The sequence below is a fragment of the Poecilia reticulata genome, chromosome 14 (assembly GCF_904066995.2).
Source record: "Poecilia reticulata chromosome 14, P_reticulata-male-v2, whole genome shotgun sequence".
NCBI lineage: Eukaryota > Metazoa > Chordata > Actinopteri > Cyprinodontiformes > Poeciliidae > Poecilia > Poecilia reticulata.
The window spans coordinates 10,329,082-10,349,981 of NC_088843.1; the positions used below are offsets into that span (position 1 = coordinate 10,329,082).

Here is a 20,900-nt window from a genome sequence, read left to right on the forward strand (position 1 = left end):
CTTTTAGCTGTGGCATTTTGAGGAATATATACAATAAACATAAATATATATTTCTATTTTATACAGTGGGAATTTCATGATTGTGAAAGAGTTGCAGAAGATAGTTACAAAATGTGTGAATATCCAAACGAACATCCTGTTGACAGTCATTCATTGAGAATACATTGTCTATGTGGACATATTGAGCAACATCCCTTTCAAAGACTACAGGAGGGTCAAAGACAAAACTGACAGAATTAATGTCTCTTCTTTTTATGTGACCAAGTTTAATGTATCAGAAAGAAATACTTGAACCTTTGTTCAGTTGCTCACTGACTCTGGAGAATGATCTCTACACAAATCAACTCTTTTATCAATGTGAAACTCTCATCTGCAGTGTCTTTGTCCCTCCATCTTTTGTGACCTCCAGTTCTCTGCAACTCGCAATTTTTCCCTGGGACAAGAACAATGAGACTTTGTTTTGTTTTTACCAGAAATTACAATGATTTGATTCAAAGTGAAAAGAAAGGGCCTTTGGAAGGAGAAATAGGGAATCAATGTAACTACAGTCAGGAATATGTCAGAGACCTTCAGAGCTACTTTATGTGGACAAGCACTTTTTGAAACTGGTTGAAATCGATGCGGTTTCTTGTTCTACTCATGATATGTAACAAACTCTAACGCATGGTAATCGAGACAGGGCGAGTTTGTTGTTTCCGATCTTGTTCTCTGTGATGTGGTGAATGGCATGTTGGCTCTTGTATTTTTTCGATCAGAACAACAAACGCTGCAGAACTAAATAAGATTTAATCTGTTGTTATCTTATGACAAGGTGGGACACAGCGCAGGTGAGTGGGTCTGGTCCTTTTGTTTTCAGAAAGATGTTAATTCCTCAGAAATCTTGGTTTATAACTCGATAGCATCTCACAGTTATTGCAGAATTGTCAGCTGCTCATCCATGATGGAAACCTCCTCCCAAAGGTATTCCAGTGAATTGAGATCTGGTGACTAAAGACGTTATTTACGGAACCACAGATAGTTCATTCTCACGTTCAAGAAACCAGTGTAAGACAATTAGAGCTTTGATTATCTTGCTGGAAGTAGACATTGGTAGACTGTGGTCACATAACTGCAACACATAAAGCAGCATTAAGCTGTGGTGTTTAAACAATACTGAACTGATATTAAAGAGGCAAAGGTGACTCCTGCTTGTTTTCCGGGGTCCATGCTTTCATGTTTACACCAAATCTTGATTCTACCATCTGAATCTTGATGCTGAAATTGACACTCATGAGATCAGGTATCATTAATCTTGTATCGTCCAGCTTTGGTGTTTCTCAGTTTCTTGTTTCCCAGTGTGGTCATCTGCTGTTCAGCCCGTCTAAGGTCTGATGTGTTTGCCAGTTGTCATATACTACCTTCGTGGCCCATCATTTCATTTCACACTGCAGCCTGAAGTGACCCAATTCAGATTTGTTTGATGTAATGAGACCTGTATCTGATCTCTTCATGACAGTCTGAACAATAGAGGTCAAATTTTTTTCGAATGCGACCCAGGCCACTTGGGTATCCGATACTTATCTGATTCAAATGTGGCCTGATGTCCAGGGCGCATTCATCCGACCTGAACGTGATACTCGCAAGCGGGAAGAAACACTTAGAGAAAAAACTTGTTAAAGTGCCGGCTGCGGTCGAACAACAACTTCAAAATCATAAGCTATGCTCCACCGTTAGCACCAACGTTTACTTCCGCAAACACTGAGCACTTCTTCTTCTTCTTTATGGTGGTTGGCAAAACACCGAGCACGCTGACGTTATTGCGCCCTCTACTGCGCATGCGGGACACTTCCAGGTCGTTTGCCGTTCACACAGGGGAACATGTACAGCTCGCATATGTTTGGAAGTGTGAACAGCCACGCAAAAAAATACGATTTGACAAAAAATTGGTATTGGGTCACTTTAGGCTGCAGTGTGAACGCAGACTCATTCTGATATCTAACGTCAACCACTCATTTTCATCGACACAACTGCAACTCACTGAACTTTTTCTTATTTTTTATTACACAACGGTGAGTGAAAATCCCAGTAGATTGGCACTAACTACGATACTATTTAAAAAAAATACAACTTAGTCCCACAAAGCGCAAATAAATCCTGATACTTTATATCTTTTTAACTGGTATTTGTGCTACGAACCTCTCTCTCCAATGGTGCAATTATGAACCACATCAAAAATCACAAGCATGCTAAATATCAAGCGCTGGTCTAAATCCTAACTGTACAAAACAATTTTTATCTTTTCAGTGTTTTAGTTTTTTTGACTTTTCTTAAATGACCTGCAGGTCAAAGGTTTTCTTTTTCAAATTTTTAAGACTCTTTATTAAAATTGTTGGCAAATGAAACTTTGGTCCAACAGACTAAGAAATTCCAGATAATCACCAAACTGTGATTGGATAACTGGAAAGCGATGCTCGTGGCATGTGTTGTGAAAGCGCTCGTTATTCCTGGCAGTGTTGCTGTGAATAAACCCGTCGCTGATAACAACCCGACTCCTGGATTCCATTATGATGCTTCACTATGGCCTCGGGTTGGATTCAACACTTCTTTTCCAGATAAATGTTTTCCAAATGTCCCAAACAGTCAGAAAAAACAAATAGTTGCAATTTACCTCTGTGTTTCATTTGGAGCGTTGGCTTCTTAGTGGCTCTATTTTGTCATAACCTTGTCAAAAAGTGTCACTCCCACTGATGTGCTGCCAACTTTGAGCAAGCTCTGCACTGGTGTCAAAATGATTTGGACCATTGCTAGATGCAAATTAATAGGTCTAATCTACTTTGTATAATTGCTTTCATTTAGCCAGACTGAAGGATTTTTTCAATTTTTAGACTTGACTCAAAGACGTAACCTTTCATTTTGTTTTGTTTTTTTTAAATTATTTTTATTAAGCTGTTCAGTGGTGTTCTCGGTAGAGTTTTTCAGGTTAATGTCTTGCTACATAATGCAGGTAAGCTTTAGCTTAAATTCATGACATAACATTGTGTTCCAGAAAGTAAACTGCCTGGTTCAAGTTGTCCACATCCAAAAATAGCAACGTAGCCGCAGATCGTCACAAATGCTGTCAGGTTTACAGCACATGTATTGGGTACATTTGTCAGAATACTTTCTCAAAAGTCTTGAGGATCGTTAAAAAAACTCAAGTCTAGGTAAAAAAAATCTTAGCTAACAAAAAACTTTGGTTCAGAAAAGTCTTTTTTATTCACCCTTCTCATAACGTCGGGTGTCTGCAACTGTTAAGAAATAACATAAACTCTGCATGCAGGTTTTGATTAAGGAGACACGCGTCAGCTGATTTCTCTGCGGGAAATTAATTAGATGTATCAGCACACAGGCGTAAAGGTACGTCAAGCTGGAATCAGGTGCTGCCCTCCCTGCCAGACTCTGTAATTTTAAACTGAGATGTCAAGAAGATTAGATGGGAGACCCAGAGGTATGACCCACTTCATTATCATTTAAGACTGACTGGGCATTTTGCTTGAGAGATGCATAAGAGCCTTGGTGTGTCCTGATGAGCGTTTGGGAAATGTTTACGCTTCCAGTTCAGCGTTTTCCCCCAAGCGACCTTCGTTTCTCCTTCCAGCTGCTCTGTGGCTCCGCAGAGATGAACAGAGTAGAGATGAATCTCTACTGCCTAACCTGCATAGCGTTGGAAAGCTATGGAAAGTAGCGTTGGCTCCTTGAACTCCTGAATAACTCATTAATCTGATTTTAAAAGTAATTTTTGTTTCCACTGCTGGGAACGTTGCTCCGTGTTTTCCATGTTTTTTTCCATTTATGAATAGTAGTTCTCAATATGGTTTGTCCTAAAATAGTTTAATCTTCTCAAGATGTTTCAAAGATTGGGTCTGGCTTTCTAGACCCAAATGTAACCCGGGTGTAAAATTCTAGCTTTCACCTACTAATTTTCTCCGGTTTCTCCAACTCTTTATCAAATCACATGATAATCCTGATAATGGAGTCGCTCTCACGAGACTATGAAGCAACCAATCACTGCTCAGTTTCCAAGGTCACGTGTAGTATTGGAGCCTATCGGCTGGCTATATTAATTGGAGCAGAACGTTTAAACACTAGATGCATTGAGGGGAGCAGAGCTACAGGTTTGTCGAGCGTCGTTCTTTATATTCTTCGCCTTATTTTATTTTGTACAAAAATCGTCCAACTATAAGGACACCATAGGAGCTGACCACCACCAGACCAGACAGGAGAGATGTCAGTTATATGTAGAACAAATGGCGGATCTGGTGAGTGTTGTTTTGACGTAGCGAATAGCAATATGCTTGGCTGTGTGGGACTGAATGAGTCCACACTGGGTTGAATAATGAAGTGTTTTGAATGTTAATGTTTGGTTAACATTCTTAAATTGCATATTGATTGACTTGATAATGAACTTGATAGTTATTGAATATAGATTTGTGTACACATTAGAATGATTGAATTGGATTTCAATGCTTATTGGTCCTGTTTATTTATACAGGCCAGAAGATGGCGAGCTAAATGTCCAGGCCTAGAGCCATAAGAAAGGATTCCACTTATGTGTTTAAGATTTCCGCTCTCTTGCCAGGATGGTAGGAGGCTCCTTGTAGCCTGAGAACACTTTCTGTCTCCTCCTGTCTCCTGATTTTCCACCTTGGACCTATACCACATCAAGTCAAGCACCTTACCCAAAGCCAACTTGTCTTGGGATTTGTTTACCCTAGCTTGGGGTCAAAGGACTGAAGGGTGTGGGTTTAAAAAACGGTGGGATTAATTTACTTTGGTTTTATTTATTTTAGTTTTTCTTTCCTAGTATTGCGCATATTTGTTTTATTTTTATATGGCCTTTTAGATGTCTGTTTTCCTTGTTGAATTTGTAAGTATGTATAATCATTGTTGTCTTTCACCGTGAATATAACGCACTGGCACACTGCAAATCTTCAGACCCCGTGTCTCTTTCATGAGCCGAATGCTAGTCTTCTGAGAAACCAGCACAATTGATCCATTTATTTAAATTGCAGTATACTACATTCTTTAAATATACTACACAAAGCCAGACCCAATCTTGGCTTTTCTCTACTATAAAAGCTTTTCACTACTGAAAAGCTTTTATAGGCTTTGATTTTTCTCTATACAGAGTAACTTTTTTTTTTTTTTTTTTTCTTGCTAACTCTTTCTTACTAGCATTGTCTGGAGCTCTTCCCATTAAAACCAAGGAGGTTCTGTGGGTGAATTGCCAGATTGGGCGTCTCAAGCAGTTCTGTGGTAAGACAACCAGTTTCCTATGCCCATATTTGGTATATGACAGAGGCTTTGCATTTCCTTTAACAAAATTAAAAAATCCTAGTTCTTGCTCCAAACAATAAACAATCCTAAGTTGTTATTTGATACTATTGCCAACCAGTTTGTCCAATTACTTCAAATGATGACTGTTGAAATGGTCAGAAATAGGATCTCTTTCCCCTAACTTTTTAAAAGGTACTTAAAGGTTTACTTTTCTCTTAGTCACCTCGCTAAACTAGTGCACCGCTGATCATACTCGCATTCAATTTCTAAAGTATTTGTTCCACAGAGTTATAGAAAATCTATTGGATCCTGTTTGAGTGTACATTTTCTCCAGTTCAATTAAGAAAAACCAGAGTAAACTCTGTTTACTCTTTGGAAACTCCAGGCGTTGCAACACAGACAGGATTTGGCAGACTGTACTCCTCGTATGACTCATCGACTGGTGAAAACTAGAAAAACATAAACAGGCTGGGAAGCGTCTGACCTGCCGTAAAAGGCCAATCTGCTCAATTTCCTCTCTCAAATGCTCCATCTTCCTCCTCATGGTGAAGCTGGGATCTGTCGAGCTGATGTCCTCACGGGTTCCACGAGTGAAGGCTGAAATGAAAAATAAAGAGTGCTGCTCCAAGTTCAAGATGATACACAGCGAAAGGTGTCAAGGTCCAAGGATGAAATGTTTTTGTAAAAGTTCCTAGAAAACTGCAGTGATTATGCAACACACAGATCAGATGCAGAACATCTGGAATCAGCTTCTTCTCAGTGTGATAACAGTAAACAGGTTTTCACACACGTTTTACTTCTATAGATGAGTATATTAAAACATTTTACATTATATACAAAGCAGATATAACAAGGCTAAGAAAAAATTTCTTTCACTTATAACCTTGCTTAAAATTGTATTTTATCAGCTCTAATCAAAACTACAACATCTGGACATCTTATGCTTCAAACATCCACGTAGTTATTGAGTGAAATGGTGAATTTGTATTTATTTACATATGAATACGACCGTTTTTGACCCTTTGTTCATTTACATAAACTCATCCAAAGTGTGAATCATATTAATTTGGGAGTTTTAATGATTTATGAATAGCAGTGGAATAATTATGCAACATATAAGAAAAAAAGAAAATTGGGACTTTTGGTTAAAATTTCTCTAATGCACAAGTGTGATTGCCAACTTCAGATACTAAATATATCTTTTAGAAGCAGTTCAGAAACGGTTATGTGCATTTCCTTCCCATGCAACCTCACATCAGAAGAACCTGGGACAGCATGGAAAAACCATTATCTGTAGACATGAAATTCAACAAAACGCTCAAATGGCATTGCATCAAGTCCGCCATTCCATGCTGACACAAGCTCTTACGGAAAAGCATTTCGGTTCTGCTTGCAATAAATCGGATCTTCTCTCTGCTGGTATAAAATAGCTGATCTGTGCTCCAGATTAAAGATAAAACGGAACATTTTGGAAACTAGTGGCAACAAGCCTGAAGGCATGACAGCAAAAGATGCATAAACTGAGAGCAGAGTTTTAAAAAACATATGTACCGTTGCAGAGCAGACATGTTTGAAAAAACAATGAGTCAAAACGGCACACCAACAATTTTACAGTTGGGTTTGGACATAAATTGTTATGACATGGACTGGAACATTTATAAAGTTTAAAAACTGGTAGGATTTGCTCAATAGTTAGAGTTAAATCCATACATCAGGCATTTCCCAGATGAAATCAATTTCTGGTTTTCCTTGATTGCAGACAAGTTAATTCAGACTTTGGTGGATTTTAATGTTTGTTATTTTTGCATGGGGAAACACAAAGCAACATCTGCAGAAGGTTTCAATGACTCGGGTCCTTCAAATCCAACAGAAAATGAGGGAAATTCAAGATGATCCCAATCAATAAATACAGCCAAAAATATTCCCTCAGCAGATTTATTTTTATTCAAGCAAAAAGTTTAGATAGAAATGAGTCAAACAGCAGAGGAAAACAGAGATCACAGCCGGTCAAAAGAAGATGCTGCTAGAGGTGACATGGTCTGTATCTGACACTTTTCTAAAAGATGGACCAGAAAAGTTAATGACATATTGTAAAGTATGAAATCCTGCCATCCTAGCAAAAGTAGCTCTTTGCAACCTGGAAGCCAAGTCAGAAGCACCAACATGATTGGATCTTATTTAACACTTTAAGGGGTTCATGCAATATGTGTTGACTCCTCTCCCGCTGTGGCTAAACCCCCAGGTCAGACATCAAGAAAGTTTAAGTAATCTAATTAAGTAAAAGGTAAAGACAGAGTTCATGCTGCATTCCTTCCATCCAAGAAAGCTGAAGTCCTCCATCAAGCCAGAGGTTGAGAAAAGTGGGGCCTATATTTATCTTCAGTCAAGAAGTTCTTTAAACCCTTTCCTTTCAGAACATCTGCCCCTGCTGGGGTATGAAAAACCTGATACGTCCTCCAAAAGCCTCCATTAAGAACTCTTTTGTTGCAGCATTAGGAAAAGATAGGTTAGTTAGATCTTTCATTATTATTTTTCTGTGCTACTGAATCAAAAGCTTAGAAAAGTATGTGGGTCACTGTAATCTTATGATGTGTTCACACCAAACGCGTTTCGAGCGTCTAGCGCAGCGCGATTTGAACCGTTCCGAGCGTCAGGCGCGTCTGGTTTACATTGAGAGTCTATGTGGAGGCACATCGAAGGCTTGTACAGTTTTGGTACAAGCCTTCGAGCGTTTGGTGCGTAAAGAGCGTTCGACGCATTCAATGCTCCACATAGACTTTGAATGTAAAGCAGATGCACCTGATGCTCAAAACACTTTTGGTGTGAACGCACCTTTAAGTTCTTCAGTAGAAGTAAAACAGTCTGAATGCATGGATTGCAAATTTGAGGTATCAATCGGTTATCTTAGCCCAGAAGGATTTAAGCAACATCCCTGGGACTCCCTACGAGTCACTAAATCACAATCTGGTTCAGATCCAAGAGCCAGTTGCAAAAGAGGGAGAGCAGCTGGCTGATGACTACTCGGTGTGATTAATCCATGTAAGGAAGAGGTCTGAGACATTCAGATGAAGGCTTGTAGAAATCCAGGCAAGTCTGAAACCAGCTGTTCTGCCCGGAAATGTAATAATGAATGTTGCTCCGGGATGAATAAAAAGGCAGACAGGATGTAGCACAAATAAAAACGCTTATTAACAAATAATGTGTCTTGAGCTTCTTGAAAGAAGCAGGTTAGCACATTTACTAGCGTAAAATCAACAAACAAATGCCTTCTCTGAAATAAGTTTGTTTCGTTATAGAGGCGACATGGTCTTTATCTGACACTTTTCTAAAAGATAGACCAGAAAAGTTAATAACATATTGTAAAGTAGGAAATCCTGCCATCCTAGCAAAAGTAGCTCTTTGCAACCTGGAAGCCAAGTCAGAAGCACCAACATGATTGGATCTTATTTAACACTTTAAGGGGTTCATGCAATATGTGTCCAAAAACAAGCTTGGCAGAACTGAAACCAGGGGTCACAGCAGACGTGCTCACCTTCCTCTTCTTTGCTTTTTCCACACGTCTCGCTCAGAGCTAACAGATATTTTATCTCCACAACAGGAGTAAGCAGAGACTCAGACAGGTCAACACTGGAGGATTTTTCAAATGCCTGAGATCCTGTCACCGCACAGACAGGAATCCGATCAGGAACAGTTTGTTCTAACTTGTCCATCTCTATAAATCGTACCTCTCATCATATCATCGCCCTAAATGGACATCATCAAAAGGGAAAGACGTGGGAAATATTCCAGAAACTAACCGTGTCTGTACATGACGGCGATGGAGGGAAGCAGGCACATGGCTCCTTCCTACCTGCCCATCTCACAGTTGCATGTGAAACTCACTAGCATGTTGCCACTGAAGTGCAACACGCTGCACATGATTAGGGACTGGAAACTCCCATAGTCCCGCAGTACATGAGTCAAGTGCGGATCCTGTGAGAGAAATCAGCCCTTCAAAAACAAGCTCTTTGAAACCATCATCCAGTTTGCTCACTGTTCTGTTCCCATTAGAACCTGTGAAATTATCTGGTTTTACACTCAAGAAATATGTTTCCTCAGAAGAAGAAACCATCTCACTGCTAACTTTATATGGATGAGCAGTGAAATCATGACTACTCAGGGTAATTTCATGAGTCAGGTCAAACTCATCTGCAAGAATCGCAGCTTCTTTGGAAGTGGCTCCTTTTTGCCAATTCATCCAGACATGCAATTATTAAATGGTCCAATAACATCAACTGCAGGCGGGGATCAGCATCCTTATCTTGACATGATGACAACCAGCGTCAAAATGCAAGTTTCTTTCAACATGGTTTGCCGTTGGTCCCTACTTAAGTGGCAGAAACGCTGCCTGCAAGGATCTGGTACCAACCCAAAATAGCAGCTTTCAATTTGCTGCACAATATTCCTAATAGATAGCGAGGCACAAGATTTCTGAGCCTTTCCTGTGAGTTTACATTGTAAAAGTGCAAACCCACAAATCCTGTGGCCAGTTCAATGCAGTTACTATTTGTTCGGAAATGTTCAAATATCTAGCAACTTCTGCCTCACGGATCACTAAAATAAGGTCCAATCTGGCTAACTTTAACTAACCGTGCATTTATCCGAGGAATCACTGATGACTCCACAGAGAACAGATGGTAAAGTGGCAAAGTAATCAGTTTATCCTGCTCTCTCAGGAGTTTGACTCTCAGCCCGCCACCGACTGACCTCCACCCTCTACAGCAACTCTAGATGTTTCCCCGACATCAGGCAAAGAAACATCATCTTCAGACAACAAATGTTCAGCAGCTGTGGTTTCCAGCTCAGTTACACTATAATGCTAAAATCCTTTGGAAACAAAGTTGCGAAAACTGGACTATTTAGCCCTTCACAAACCATAGCTAAAGCTAATAATTTTCTCATTCAAGGATCCCGGACGAGCCCCCATTTGTTGCGTCCCAGATGGTGTCTAGGAGGTGAGGAAATATGTTTTGGGATAAATAAAACTTTTATTAATAAACAATGTGTCTTGAGCTTCCTAAAAGAAACAGGCTAACACATTTACTCCTCAAACTAGAGTTAGAAGCTCTGCAAGCAGCACGTGTCCCTGAAAAATGGCAAAAGAGAAACGGTTCAGCTCCGGTCAGCGTTCTGTCAGAGCTGCAGTGTGAAACACCGGATCTACATCTGCAGTTTTTCTTTGCTTGGATTTTCTTTTTAAATAAAGTTCACTCGTGCATATTGACTGCATCTTCTGACTGCATTACCTAAATACAAAAGGTTTCACATATATATATATATATATATATATATATATATATATATATATATATATATATATATATATATATATATATATATATATATAGATAGATAGATAGATAGATAGATAGATAGATAGATAGATAGATAGATAGATTTATATGTGCAGCAAAATAATCAGCTGACCTGAATTTTTTGTTTCATTATGTTTGGGCCAGTAATAAGACAAAATGAAATATCTGGGTTCATTTGAACCTCTAGGTTCTTGCTTGCTGAGGGTCGCTGCAAACGTCATTGGAGAGTCGTACGCAAATGCTACGTGATCCCAAAGACACAGGCACAATACTGAGGAACAGACCGTAATGGAGAAGCTCACAAGTGAAGTAGAACAGGACCACAAATTAATCAGTTGAAGTGCGAGATTCTCTGATGACAGTTTAAAGAGCTCCTGAGCTCCAAAATAAATCCTTCCTGTATGTTTTGGAAAAGACAGGAAGTGCCACTTTTGATTCATGTACGTGGTATTTAGGTGAATGTCAAAACATTCACCTAAATACTGTGACTTTAAAGCTTGTGCATGTGAGGACTGTGGCAAATGATACAAGTTTTACGTGTGTGGAGTCGGTTGGAGCCCATTTGTAAACACAAGGGTTAAACAGTTTCACAGCAGAAACAAACTAAATGATGCAATCGCTGTTCCTGAATTGTCACCACTTCAAGTGTAGATGTCAGCTGTGGTTGTCTGCAGAGGTTTGTGTTGTGATTTAAGAGTTTTTGAAGCTTTTCTGTGGTAATATGTCTGCTTGTACAAATAAGAGGAACAAATATTTGCTAATGCACTTGTACTACTGTATGACTCACAAAAGCAGTAAAGATAGGATGTATTTGTAATCTGATATTGAGAGAAGGAGCAAAATAAAAAAAATAGTCTGCAGTGATTCCACAGAAAACCCTTCCCACTTCCAGAGAAATGCCGCCTCATTTTTGCTTCAGGTAAAAATGAAACAAACCCGAGTCTGTGCTTTGACACTTTCACTCTGCACTTATTGTTCAAACGTTGATCTCTACAGATGATAACTAAAGCTGTTTGCTTTTACATTTCCCATTAATCTTTGCAGGGTGTGATTTATTACAAAATGCATACCACATAAATTCAAATGTTATGTTAGAGCCACAAACTATTTCATTGGATTTATTTTATTTATTTATTTTTTAACCAAAATAAATTGTAACTGACAGTTACAGTTTTCAAAAATTTCAACATGTGAAAAGTGCCTGCATCTGTGTCAGACATTAAATAAAATTCAGTTCAACCACTTAAATCTACTTTGTGCACTTTTTTGTTTTTAGATTTGCATATTCAGAGACAAGATTTTGCACACTGCTCTTTGCAAAATAGCTCAAGCTCAGTCAGACTGGACACCAATTTTACGTACTAGATTCCTCATCTAGTTTTTAAACTCTCCTCGCCCTGTTGGATTTATAATAGAATTATAAACCCAACAGAGTTGCAAGTGCAGTAAAAACGGAAAAAGAAGGAAAATTGAGGCAGAAGCTAAACACAGCAGGAGCTTAGCACTTTTATATTACCTGATCTTGGTTTGAGTCCAAACACCGTCAACGTGGTGCTGAAATCAGCGTTGCGCAAACCCTCCTAAGGACACAGACGTTAGTTGGACTCAGAATAGATAAGCATTAGGTGGGATGTGAGCACACCAGACAACCAAACCCACCTCACAGTCTTCATTACCGCTGGAATTTTTACGAGCGCTCTGACACTTGTACTGTCAAGAAAAGCAAAACATTTTTATGATTTGTTTTTGTATTTTCTTTTTTATCACAACTGTATTTGACATGCACAGGAGGAGACATATGTTTTATTGCAGTAACAACATTTCCCACAATAGAAAATTATGACCTTTAATATGAGGATATTTATGTGGTAAAGTAAAAAAAAATCCACAATTATTTGTCTTTGCACAGTGTTTTTAGATTATCTAATCTTTTGATCTCCTTTCCTCACTCTTGTTTTCAATAGCCTGATAAGTTTGACTTTGATTCTGGCGAAATATTTCTGTGTTGATTTGGACTTATGCTTCGGATCTGTGCTGCAGAAACACTTAGAAGGACCATTTTTTATATTTCTAGGAAATAATAAAACAAGAACACAGGGAAATAAAAAAACATTAGAGAGGAAGAAATCAAGAAAAAAGTAGAAAGAAATGGGAATGGAAGCATTAAAGAAAAAAATGAAAGAAGGAACGAAGAGAGACAACAAAGGACAAAAGAGGAAATAAAGTCACGATGAAAAAAAAGCGATTAAGGAAATAAATAAAAGAAGGAATGAAATACGGAAAAGTATAAAGTTAGAATGGAGGATAGAAAAAACAGGAGGGTCACAAAGATGTGACTTTTAGACAATGAGAGCGAATAAAAACTGTAAATACAAATCCTTTTTCCAACTCCGATTGGCAGAAAACATAAACATCACTCTCCAGAGATTGCACTTTTTAAATAAATACTAAATATTCAAGCTAAAGGTTGGCTTGCCCTAAAATTGTCCATGTGATTTTCCGCTAGTACACAAAAATAATCTAATATTTGACATCTTTGCATGCTTTTGTTACTAGATGGGAAGAGATGCTGTAACCACTACATGACAGCGCACTGTTGAGAAGATGCACATTAATTAATTAACCACAGCGACTGAAATCACACGACCGTGACAAAATACTAGAAAGATTCAGCCGGCCTTGCAAAGACAGGCGTAGGTAACTGGATGCTGTTGCATGGCCACACCTTCAGGTAGTCCTTCCTCAGGTACTTGTTCCGCCTTGTTCGATCTTCGTTCTGGTTGAGGACGGGAGGAATTTCGGGCCACTTTGGATCGCAGTCTGACTGTTCTGATTTCAAGCTCCCATCAAAGGAGCAGGAGGAGGAAGGCTGAAACACACAAAGTTAACATTTAAACCACTCCCGCTGTCAGACCAAAACAGACAGAAGTGCATGAATTTTGGTATAATTGTGCGTAAGATCTCTCTGTACCTGCCCACTCAGCACTGAAGTGCCGCTACTTCCTTCATCCAGAGAGGCACTGAAAAAAAAACAGTACGAATAACATTAAACAAAAACCTTTTCACTCATCCAACAGAATAGAAAACATTGTGTGTTATTTGCCTAATTTTTAGCGTCACAGGAGGCGTAACAGATTAACCGGATCGAGGCTTTGAGAGGAAATTAAAACATCAATATTGTGCAGATTAGTTGTGTGATCAACCTTGAATCAAGTCTGAGTCAATTTCAGCTTGTGTTCATTCGATGTTGCATTTATTTAGTCTTTTCTTGTAATATTTTATTCATTTTTATCTCTTTTTGGTTGGATAAAATCAGCTGCTACCCTTTAAGGTGAGTAAACTTCACTCGGTGGATTTGTGGCTTTTCTGGCCAACTGTGACTCGTACCTTCTTGCAGCCTGAGGTGGGGGCCTCGGTTTGCTGCTGGAGCTCCCTGAGTGGCTCAGAAACCTGCAGAGAAAAACAAGCGCATGCATACTTAAACTTATACCAGTTTACTTCGCAAGTAAACTGGTAAAACAGGCGCGCTCTTATGAAACGATGCAAATCCAGTAATTCATTGGCAATGACACAATACTTTTCCAAATGGCTTAAAATACACACTGTCGGATATTCGCTGGAAACTTGAGCAACATGGGACAGCACCTAAAGAGTGAAAGTGATAATGCCCCCTTTGTGTTTTATGTTTCTTTTAACAATGGCACTGATTCACATCACAACAACTCAGATACAACCGCCGCGAGGAGACACTCCTTGGCAAGAGTGACATGCAAACCGGCTGTGAATGATCAAGAGGGAATAACCTGCGTACCTGTGCGCCCTGCCAGTCACCCTCCGCCGGTGGATCAGACTCTCTGCTCTGCAAATTAAGGACCGTCGTCTAAGACATCACACAAGCCAAAGTAGAAGGAAGAGAGAAGTAGAGGATCATCAGAAGTAGGAAGAGGGAGATTACATTTGACGAGACAAACGAAGGAGATAGAAATAATGCAGCAATGTTTGGGGAAACGAGGGGAAATATCGGCCAGAGTGATCAGAGACAGAATGACACCAAAACACTTTGGCTTGATACAAGCACACTTTAATGGATTTCTTAAAAGTTACTTCTTGTGATAGAGCAATAGAAATAAATACATTTCTTTGCATGAAACAGATGTGAAACATCGTTTTGAATATTCTTAGACGGTATCTCTGCAAACATCTGAACTCTGAGATTTATGCTCATTTTGTTCTTTGTTAAATAACAGAAGTTCAGTCAGAATGGATAGTCTGTAAACACAAATGTATTTCTGTGAGCAGATTTTTCCTTAACTATTTTGACGCTTCTAACGTTTAGGTCCATCCATCCTCCTGTTAACTCTAACTTAGGCTAAAAATTGGAGTTTCTGAAAGCGAAGGAGTTTTTAAAGAGACAGAGGCCTAATTTGAGGGCATTAAATCAGAAAGTAAAATTTATGTAACATTTTGATAACTGAAGAAAACATAGCTACTTGATTATGCCATAAAATGGCACAATGAGAATGGAAAACACACAATACTCCCCCTTTAAAAGGTTCAAGAGAGAAAAATATTCTTTACCACCCTTGTGCTACAACCTCAACCTCATCTATACGCACCTGCTTGCAACATAAAGTAGAGCGAGGAGCGAGGAAAAGAGTAGAAATGTAGGATTACAAAAAAAGATGAAGATCTGCCATGTGTGTCGTCACGGCGACTCCCACCCACCTGTTCTGCTGTTCCTGCTGCAGAAGCTGCACAGCGATCTTCCTCAGATCCAGCACTTCTTTCAGCTCATCATCCTCTTCCTCAGCAAGCTGGTCCTTATCAGAACTGTGAAAAGATGAGCTTCGAGTTTACATTAAAGTCTTTATTGCAAACTTTAAAAAACACGCAATTCTGGACCTGAATTATAATTAAATGAACTCATTCTGTGTTTATCCATCTAATGTATGGTTTCATAAGACAGAAGGACTTCACATGACTGCCTCGCAGCAGGTTGCATTTGTTAATATCAGCAATAGGTGGGGTTGTGTTTACATAAAGGAAGCCAAACCGCCACATTAAATTAAACTTGGCAGCTGCAGAAGCTGGAGCGTGCAATCTATGTCTGAACCAGACGATCAAATGAGAAGACACCTTCAAGGCCACTAGATAACTGACCTGGGATTGAAAGCGTTAATCCTTATGATCTGGGTTTTGTTTAAGTTTATTTGAGTAAACGCTCATGCGTCTGAAACTACTGCAGTATATATAAACATCAAGAGAGAGCAAGAATAAACATGTTTTAAAAAAACAATGCATAGCTACAGTTGCCTGGTTCTGTTTATTCCCATTACTCCACCCTGGTGCAGCAGACAAAGGGCCAAAATATAAAGAAAGCAAGGCTGTCTTGCTTTAAGCCATATTTAAGCAAATGAAAAAGCAATAAAAATCCCTCCCTCCACTTTCATGCTGTCAGCTCGATTGCACAAGCATTTCAGTTTCTACATGTTGCTTTTGACGCAGTGTGGATTCATCTTGAGCAACTAAATTTGCTTTTGAATGCCGAAAAATTCAAAATATCGCTTCTGTCCACAACTTTGAAATCAGATGATCTGAACGAAACATCCAAAAATAACACCAGAAAACTACCGGAGTTAATTCAATCTGAAAATCAAACTTTGAGTGACAGAGGAACGCTCCCTGATCCAACAAGGTCAAGTGGAAAACCATTTTCCCAACCAAACTGGAGGCAGAAACTTCCCTTTTGTATCAGTCAACTGCTCAGAGAAGACATTTGTGGTGACACTAGTTTGGATTAGTGTTTAAGACAGAGGTAGAGTTAAAACCTGATATTTACATTCAATGTATACAAATTTGACTAAACTTTTAGGGTCTTGGGTTAGTTTTTTAGAATTAAAAAATATATATTTCTTCTTGTCAAGTGTGAGAATAATGAAAGGCCAAACATTTTCTTGGTATTTGATATAAACCCCTTTTGAATTATACAACTTGGGTCAAACTTTCTTGTGTTTTCTTCCACAAGCTTCTCACAGCAGTTTGCTGGGATTTTGGTCCATTCCTAAAACAGAGCTGGTGTAACTGAGTCAGATTAGCAGGTCAACTTGATCACAAACACCTCTTCAGATTTCATCACTAATTTTCTAGATGAGATGTTGAGATTTGTGATGGTCACTCCATAAACCACTTTGCAGCTAACATGGCTGTATTTTTAGAGTTATTGTCAATTTGAAGGACCCATCTTTGCCTGAGCTTTGAATTTCTGGCCGATGCCTTCAGATATAAACTCCTCCCGACACTGACAGAGGCAGAAAACACTGAACTAAAACCCTTTTTAAAGAGCTTACAGGGTCCGGCTGTGTTTGGTTTATCTCAGTTTGAATCCCAACTGTTCTGCGAATGCCTCCGAGGTTTGATGGACTCTTGAGATTGCAAAGATTATTAAGTTGTCATAATAAAATCTTTAACACCTTTTCACTGGAATTAAAGAGCATATGAATACAAGAGTTAAGCTCTTCATGGCTCCAGACTGGTTTTCTTATCTGGTGTGTTGAGAAGTACCTGTCCTCTCAAACCGTAAACACAAGCTCTCTGAAACAAAATGCGCTCTGTTGTTCCTCACGGTTAACAAAGGCAGATGTGTCACAAACTCTCTCTGACTTCTGGAAGTTGAGTCTGCGTGCGGCGGAGAGGAACGTGAGATAGTGAAGAGAGAAACAGGGATGGACATTTTGGCTCCGTCCAGATGAGACGCACCAATGAGAAGCACGTCCAGCTGAGTTAACGAGCGAGTTCGACCCTCTTGTCTTCAATGCAGCTGGGTGTTTTTATTCACAGAAGGACGGTTTCTGGATTACGTCCAACTACGTTCTCAAAAAGAGGAACTGCCTAACAATCGAATCCGTCAACGCCCATGTCGAGACCACGGAGGCCCTCCTCCCCAGGCGAATTCTTTTGAAAACCTTCGCCAAAGATAATTCAGAGAGAGATTTTTTGATAAGGTTAAAATTTTATTAGCTGAATAAAACGTAAACATTCATTCTCCAGCATTCTTGGTGTGACTAATAGTTTAATTACTGATTCTTTTAGCGACTAGATCCAATATAATCACTGAATTTAGAGCTAATATCGTCACAGTAGTTTCCTCTCGTTCCTTTCATGAAGTGCACAGTTTAGGCTCCCACACAAAGAAACTGTTCCCTTCAGAAAGACAAACTTGTGATAGATTTGAGATTTATCACATATAATTAGATTTAATGAGATTATAAGATGTGCTGACGCTACCCAGGCATTGTCTTCTCTACATATGTAAAGTTCTGAATCTGAGGAGTGCTGTAAAGTTCTCTCTCTCATTTTTCTAATATCATTTTTATTCTAGTGACTGGTAACATTTAGGTCCTGTTTTACACCTGTTTTATGAAAAACTACTTAGCAGACAATCTGCTAAGCAGTTTTGAAAATAATATGATTTCTGTAAAATTAACAATAACTGGCTGCTCACCAGTTGATTACTGATGATGCATCATTAGAAGCATTTTCTGCCAAATGTAATGGGTTTGTCCTGTAGTTGAACCCTTAGCAGAGGTCGTGCTGCAACGTGCAGAAAGCGGTTTCACGTTTTCTTCTTCTTACTTTAATTTAAAAGGCCCTCCCAGAAAGGTTACCGGAGCTGAAGTCCCTCTGTCTTGTGTACGAACGCAGACATCCCAACGCATCCCAGCTCGGGGCAGCATGGCGATTCAAAGCTTAAGTTCAAGTTCAAACAATTTTATTTCTGTTTTTAATATCGTTTTCTGAACTTCAGCCAACACGTTTAATTTTCCTGCTTTCTGCCATGGAATACTTTGCAGACACAACACATGACGGTGACTTGATTTTTGCGGATGCTTTAAAACCAGTTTATGTAAATGAATTTCCTAATAAAGTCTACATGTGCTTCTGTTTTGGCCAGTGACCTGGATGCAATGGCCGGATCACACTCCGGTGTTTTACTGGAACACTCTCAGTTTTGCTCTGCATTTGGCCGTGTGTTGTTTAGATTCATCATACAGCGTCTATTCAGAGTTTCGTCCTTTGCCCGACTTCTTGTAGATCTTGAAATAACAGAAGAGCATAATTCGTCTCCTTTAGTAAGCCTCTAAGAGGTTTTGACATTTAGATATCATGTGAGTAAAAATTATGTTTATTCCTTTCTGATCTGCTGCTTCCTTTCATCAGGTTGGGCTTAATAACTTCCCTGCAGTCCTTTGCCTGTTTCAACTCATGTAGCCCTTTGTTCATACTGTTTACATGGACAAAGTTATCTGACTTTTATCAAAACAGGAAAGAACAGAATCAAACTCCAGATTTAGAGTCATATATATTAGTCACTAATGTTTACAGCATGTCAAAACAACAGCTGCACAGCATCTGTACATGCTGGGTTTTTCCTTGTAATGGTGCTGCAATTCACAGTGAACTTTTTCACTGTTGTTATGTAATAATCCCAAACTTTCAAGAATTTTATTGGGATTCTGTGAAGCAGACCAGCAGGAAGTTCTTTAGTGGTTTTAAATATTATGAGAAGAGTACTAAAAAGGAGAAAAGTTTATTTTATCTACATTTCCTAGGCTAAATAAAGAATAAAATCCAACGCTGCTGCAGTTCATCTCAGTATGTATGCAGATGGTTTGTGAAGGATTTAGAGGTTTGTTGGGAAATATTAGGAACATGGATACGAAAAACAAGGCTGTAGAAAGCAGAAGCTGAAAATCTGGTAAATACTCCTGCAGCTGTAGGTATAGAGTGTTAAAGTTTAGATTAAAGTCTAGCACATACCGCAGCCAAACTTTACACACAGATGCTGAATTTCATGTATGACCAAGTATGCACTAATTTGCATAGAAAAGTATGGAAAAATGTGGAAAGGTTTGGTAGCCATACCCCAACAGGCTTGCATAAGTAACTAAAATGAGTTCTGACTCAGGATGACTAAAAAAATTCAGGCCACACCTATTTTTTATTTTTTTCTGTTAAAACATGTATTTTTTTCTTCTTCACATCACTATATGTGAAGTTTGAATGAGTAATAAAGATAAAAAAAAAGAACAGATGTCGTGCCGTCCTGTAAGCCTGCGTCCACAGACAGTGAGTCACTGATGTTTTAGGCATTTATTGTTTCCAGAGAGCCCCAGCAGTTTTCACGTAAAAGTGATGTGTGCTCATTTGCTGAATAAGAGAGTTGAGGGTTCAAACTCACCCAGACTCCTCCTTCCAGCTGTCTTTTTCTTTACATTGTTGGGACATGTTTAAAACTTTCTCCAGCTCCTGAAACACACCCAAAGCAACACTGCATGAGGATCCGGACAGCAAAATTTCTAGATTTATTTCTTCTTCTTTTTTTTTTTTAAGATCTCGAAGAAAACACAAACAGACAGAGGTACCTTTATACAAGACACATGGCTGCTTTGCTGCCCGTCATTCTCTAACAGAGCAGGATCCTCGTCGGGGTTGGGCTCTATAAAGTCATACAGATCCTGATCTGATAGAGGGAGGAAGCATCCGCGTTCGTCACACAACTGTCACATTTTAGGCACTTCATTCTATAACTCCCACGTGTCTCTGCTATTGCTGTCAAAGGGAATGTGTGATACTTATTTTGGGTAACCTTTGCAGGAGTCCATTTTGGAGAGCAGGGACAGAGCGTCGGCGCGGGCCGTCTCTGAGACCTGTGAGTGGAGGCTGACGGTGTCGTCGTCTGAGGGCTGCGGACGACATTTAAAAACAAAAACAGCCTCATTAGAAATGACTATTTTGTTGCTGGTGATGCAATACAGAACATGTGTTAGTGTGAAAATGATACAACGTAAAGATTCTTTTTACTTTGTGTATAAAACGTATTTATTTGTCTTAACCTCCATCGATCACTAACAGACGTCTGTGCTACGCTGCCTTTGACATGTTGCAGTTCCTTTGCTCCACCGCACAAACTGAAATATTACCAACAGGTGGATTACATGTGGTTTGATTCCCTCCAGTCTCTCCTGTCTGTTCTGATCAATTTTATTATTCCAGTAAATATTTTCCGCTGCCATCTGCCGTTTCTCCACGCAGCGTTGCAGTCATACACAGTTGAAACCTGACGTTTGCTGACACAACATACAAAGACACATATGCATTTTTTTCCCACACTAACTGATGTGAAATCAATACATTTTCCAGTTTTAAGTGAATTACCAATATTGTTTTTCTATTTGCTAAATCCCAGAATAA

At 39.1% G+C, this 20,900-nt stretch overlaps 1 protein-coding gene across 1 annotated transcript in view; it reads right to left on the bottom strand.

The window, feature by feature from the left end:
* lrch2 (leucine-rich repeats and calponin homology (CH) domain containing 2) overlaps positions 1–20,900 on the bottom strand; it is a 46,438-nt gene that overhangs the window by 9,322 nt on the left and 16,216 nt on the right. Inside the window, exons 8-18 of the mRNA XM_017308608.2 lie at positions 20,296–20,392; positions 20,072–20,169; positions 19,888–19,955; positions 15,375–15,479; positions 14,461–14,529; positions 14,037–14,099; positions 13,621–13,669; positions 13,375–13,518; positions 12,309–12,359; positions 12,166–12,229; positions 5,780–5,892 (exon numbers count right to left, since the gene is read on the bottom strand). Coding sequence (XP_017164097.1) covers positions 5,780–5,892; positions 12,166–12,229; positions 12,309–12,359; positions 13,375–13,518; positions 13,621–13,669; positions 14,037–14,099; positions 14,461–14,529; positions 15,375–15,479; positions 19,888–19,955; positions 20,072–20,169; positions 20,296–20,392 — 921 coding nt within the window. The remainder of the gene's footprint in view (positions 1–5,779; positions 5,893–12,165; positions 12,230–12,308; positions 12,360–13,374; positions 13,519–13,620; positions 13,670–14,036; positions 14,100–14,460; positions 14,530–15,374; positions 15,480–19,887; positions 19,956–20,071; positions 20,170–20,295; positions 20,393–20,900) is intronic.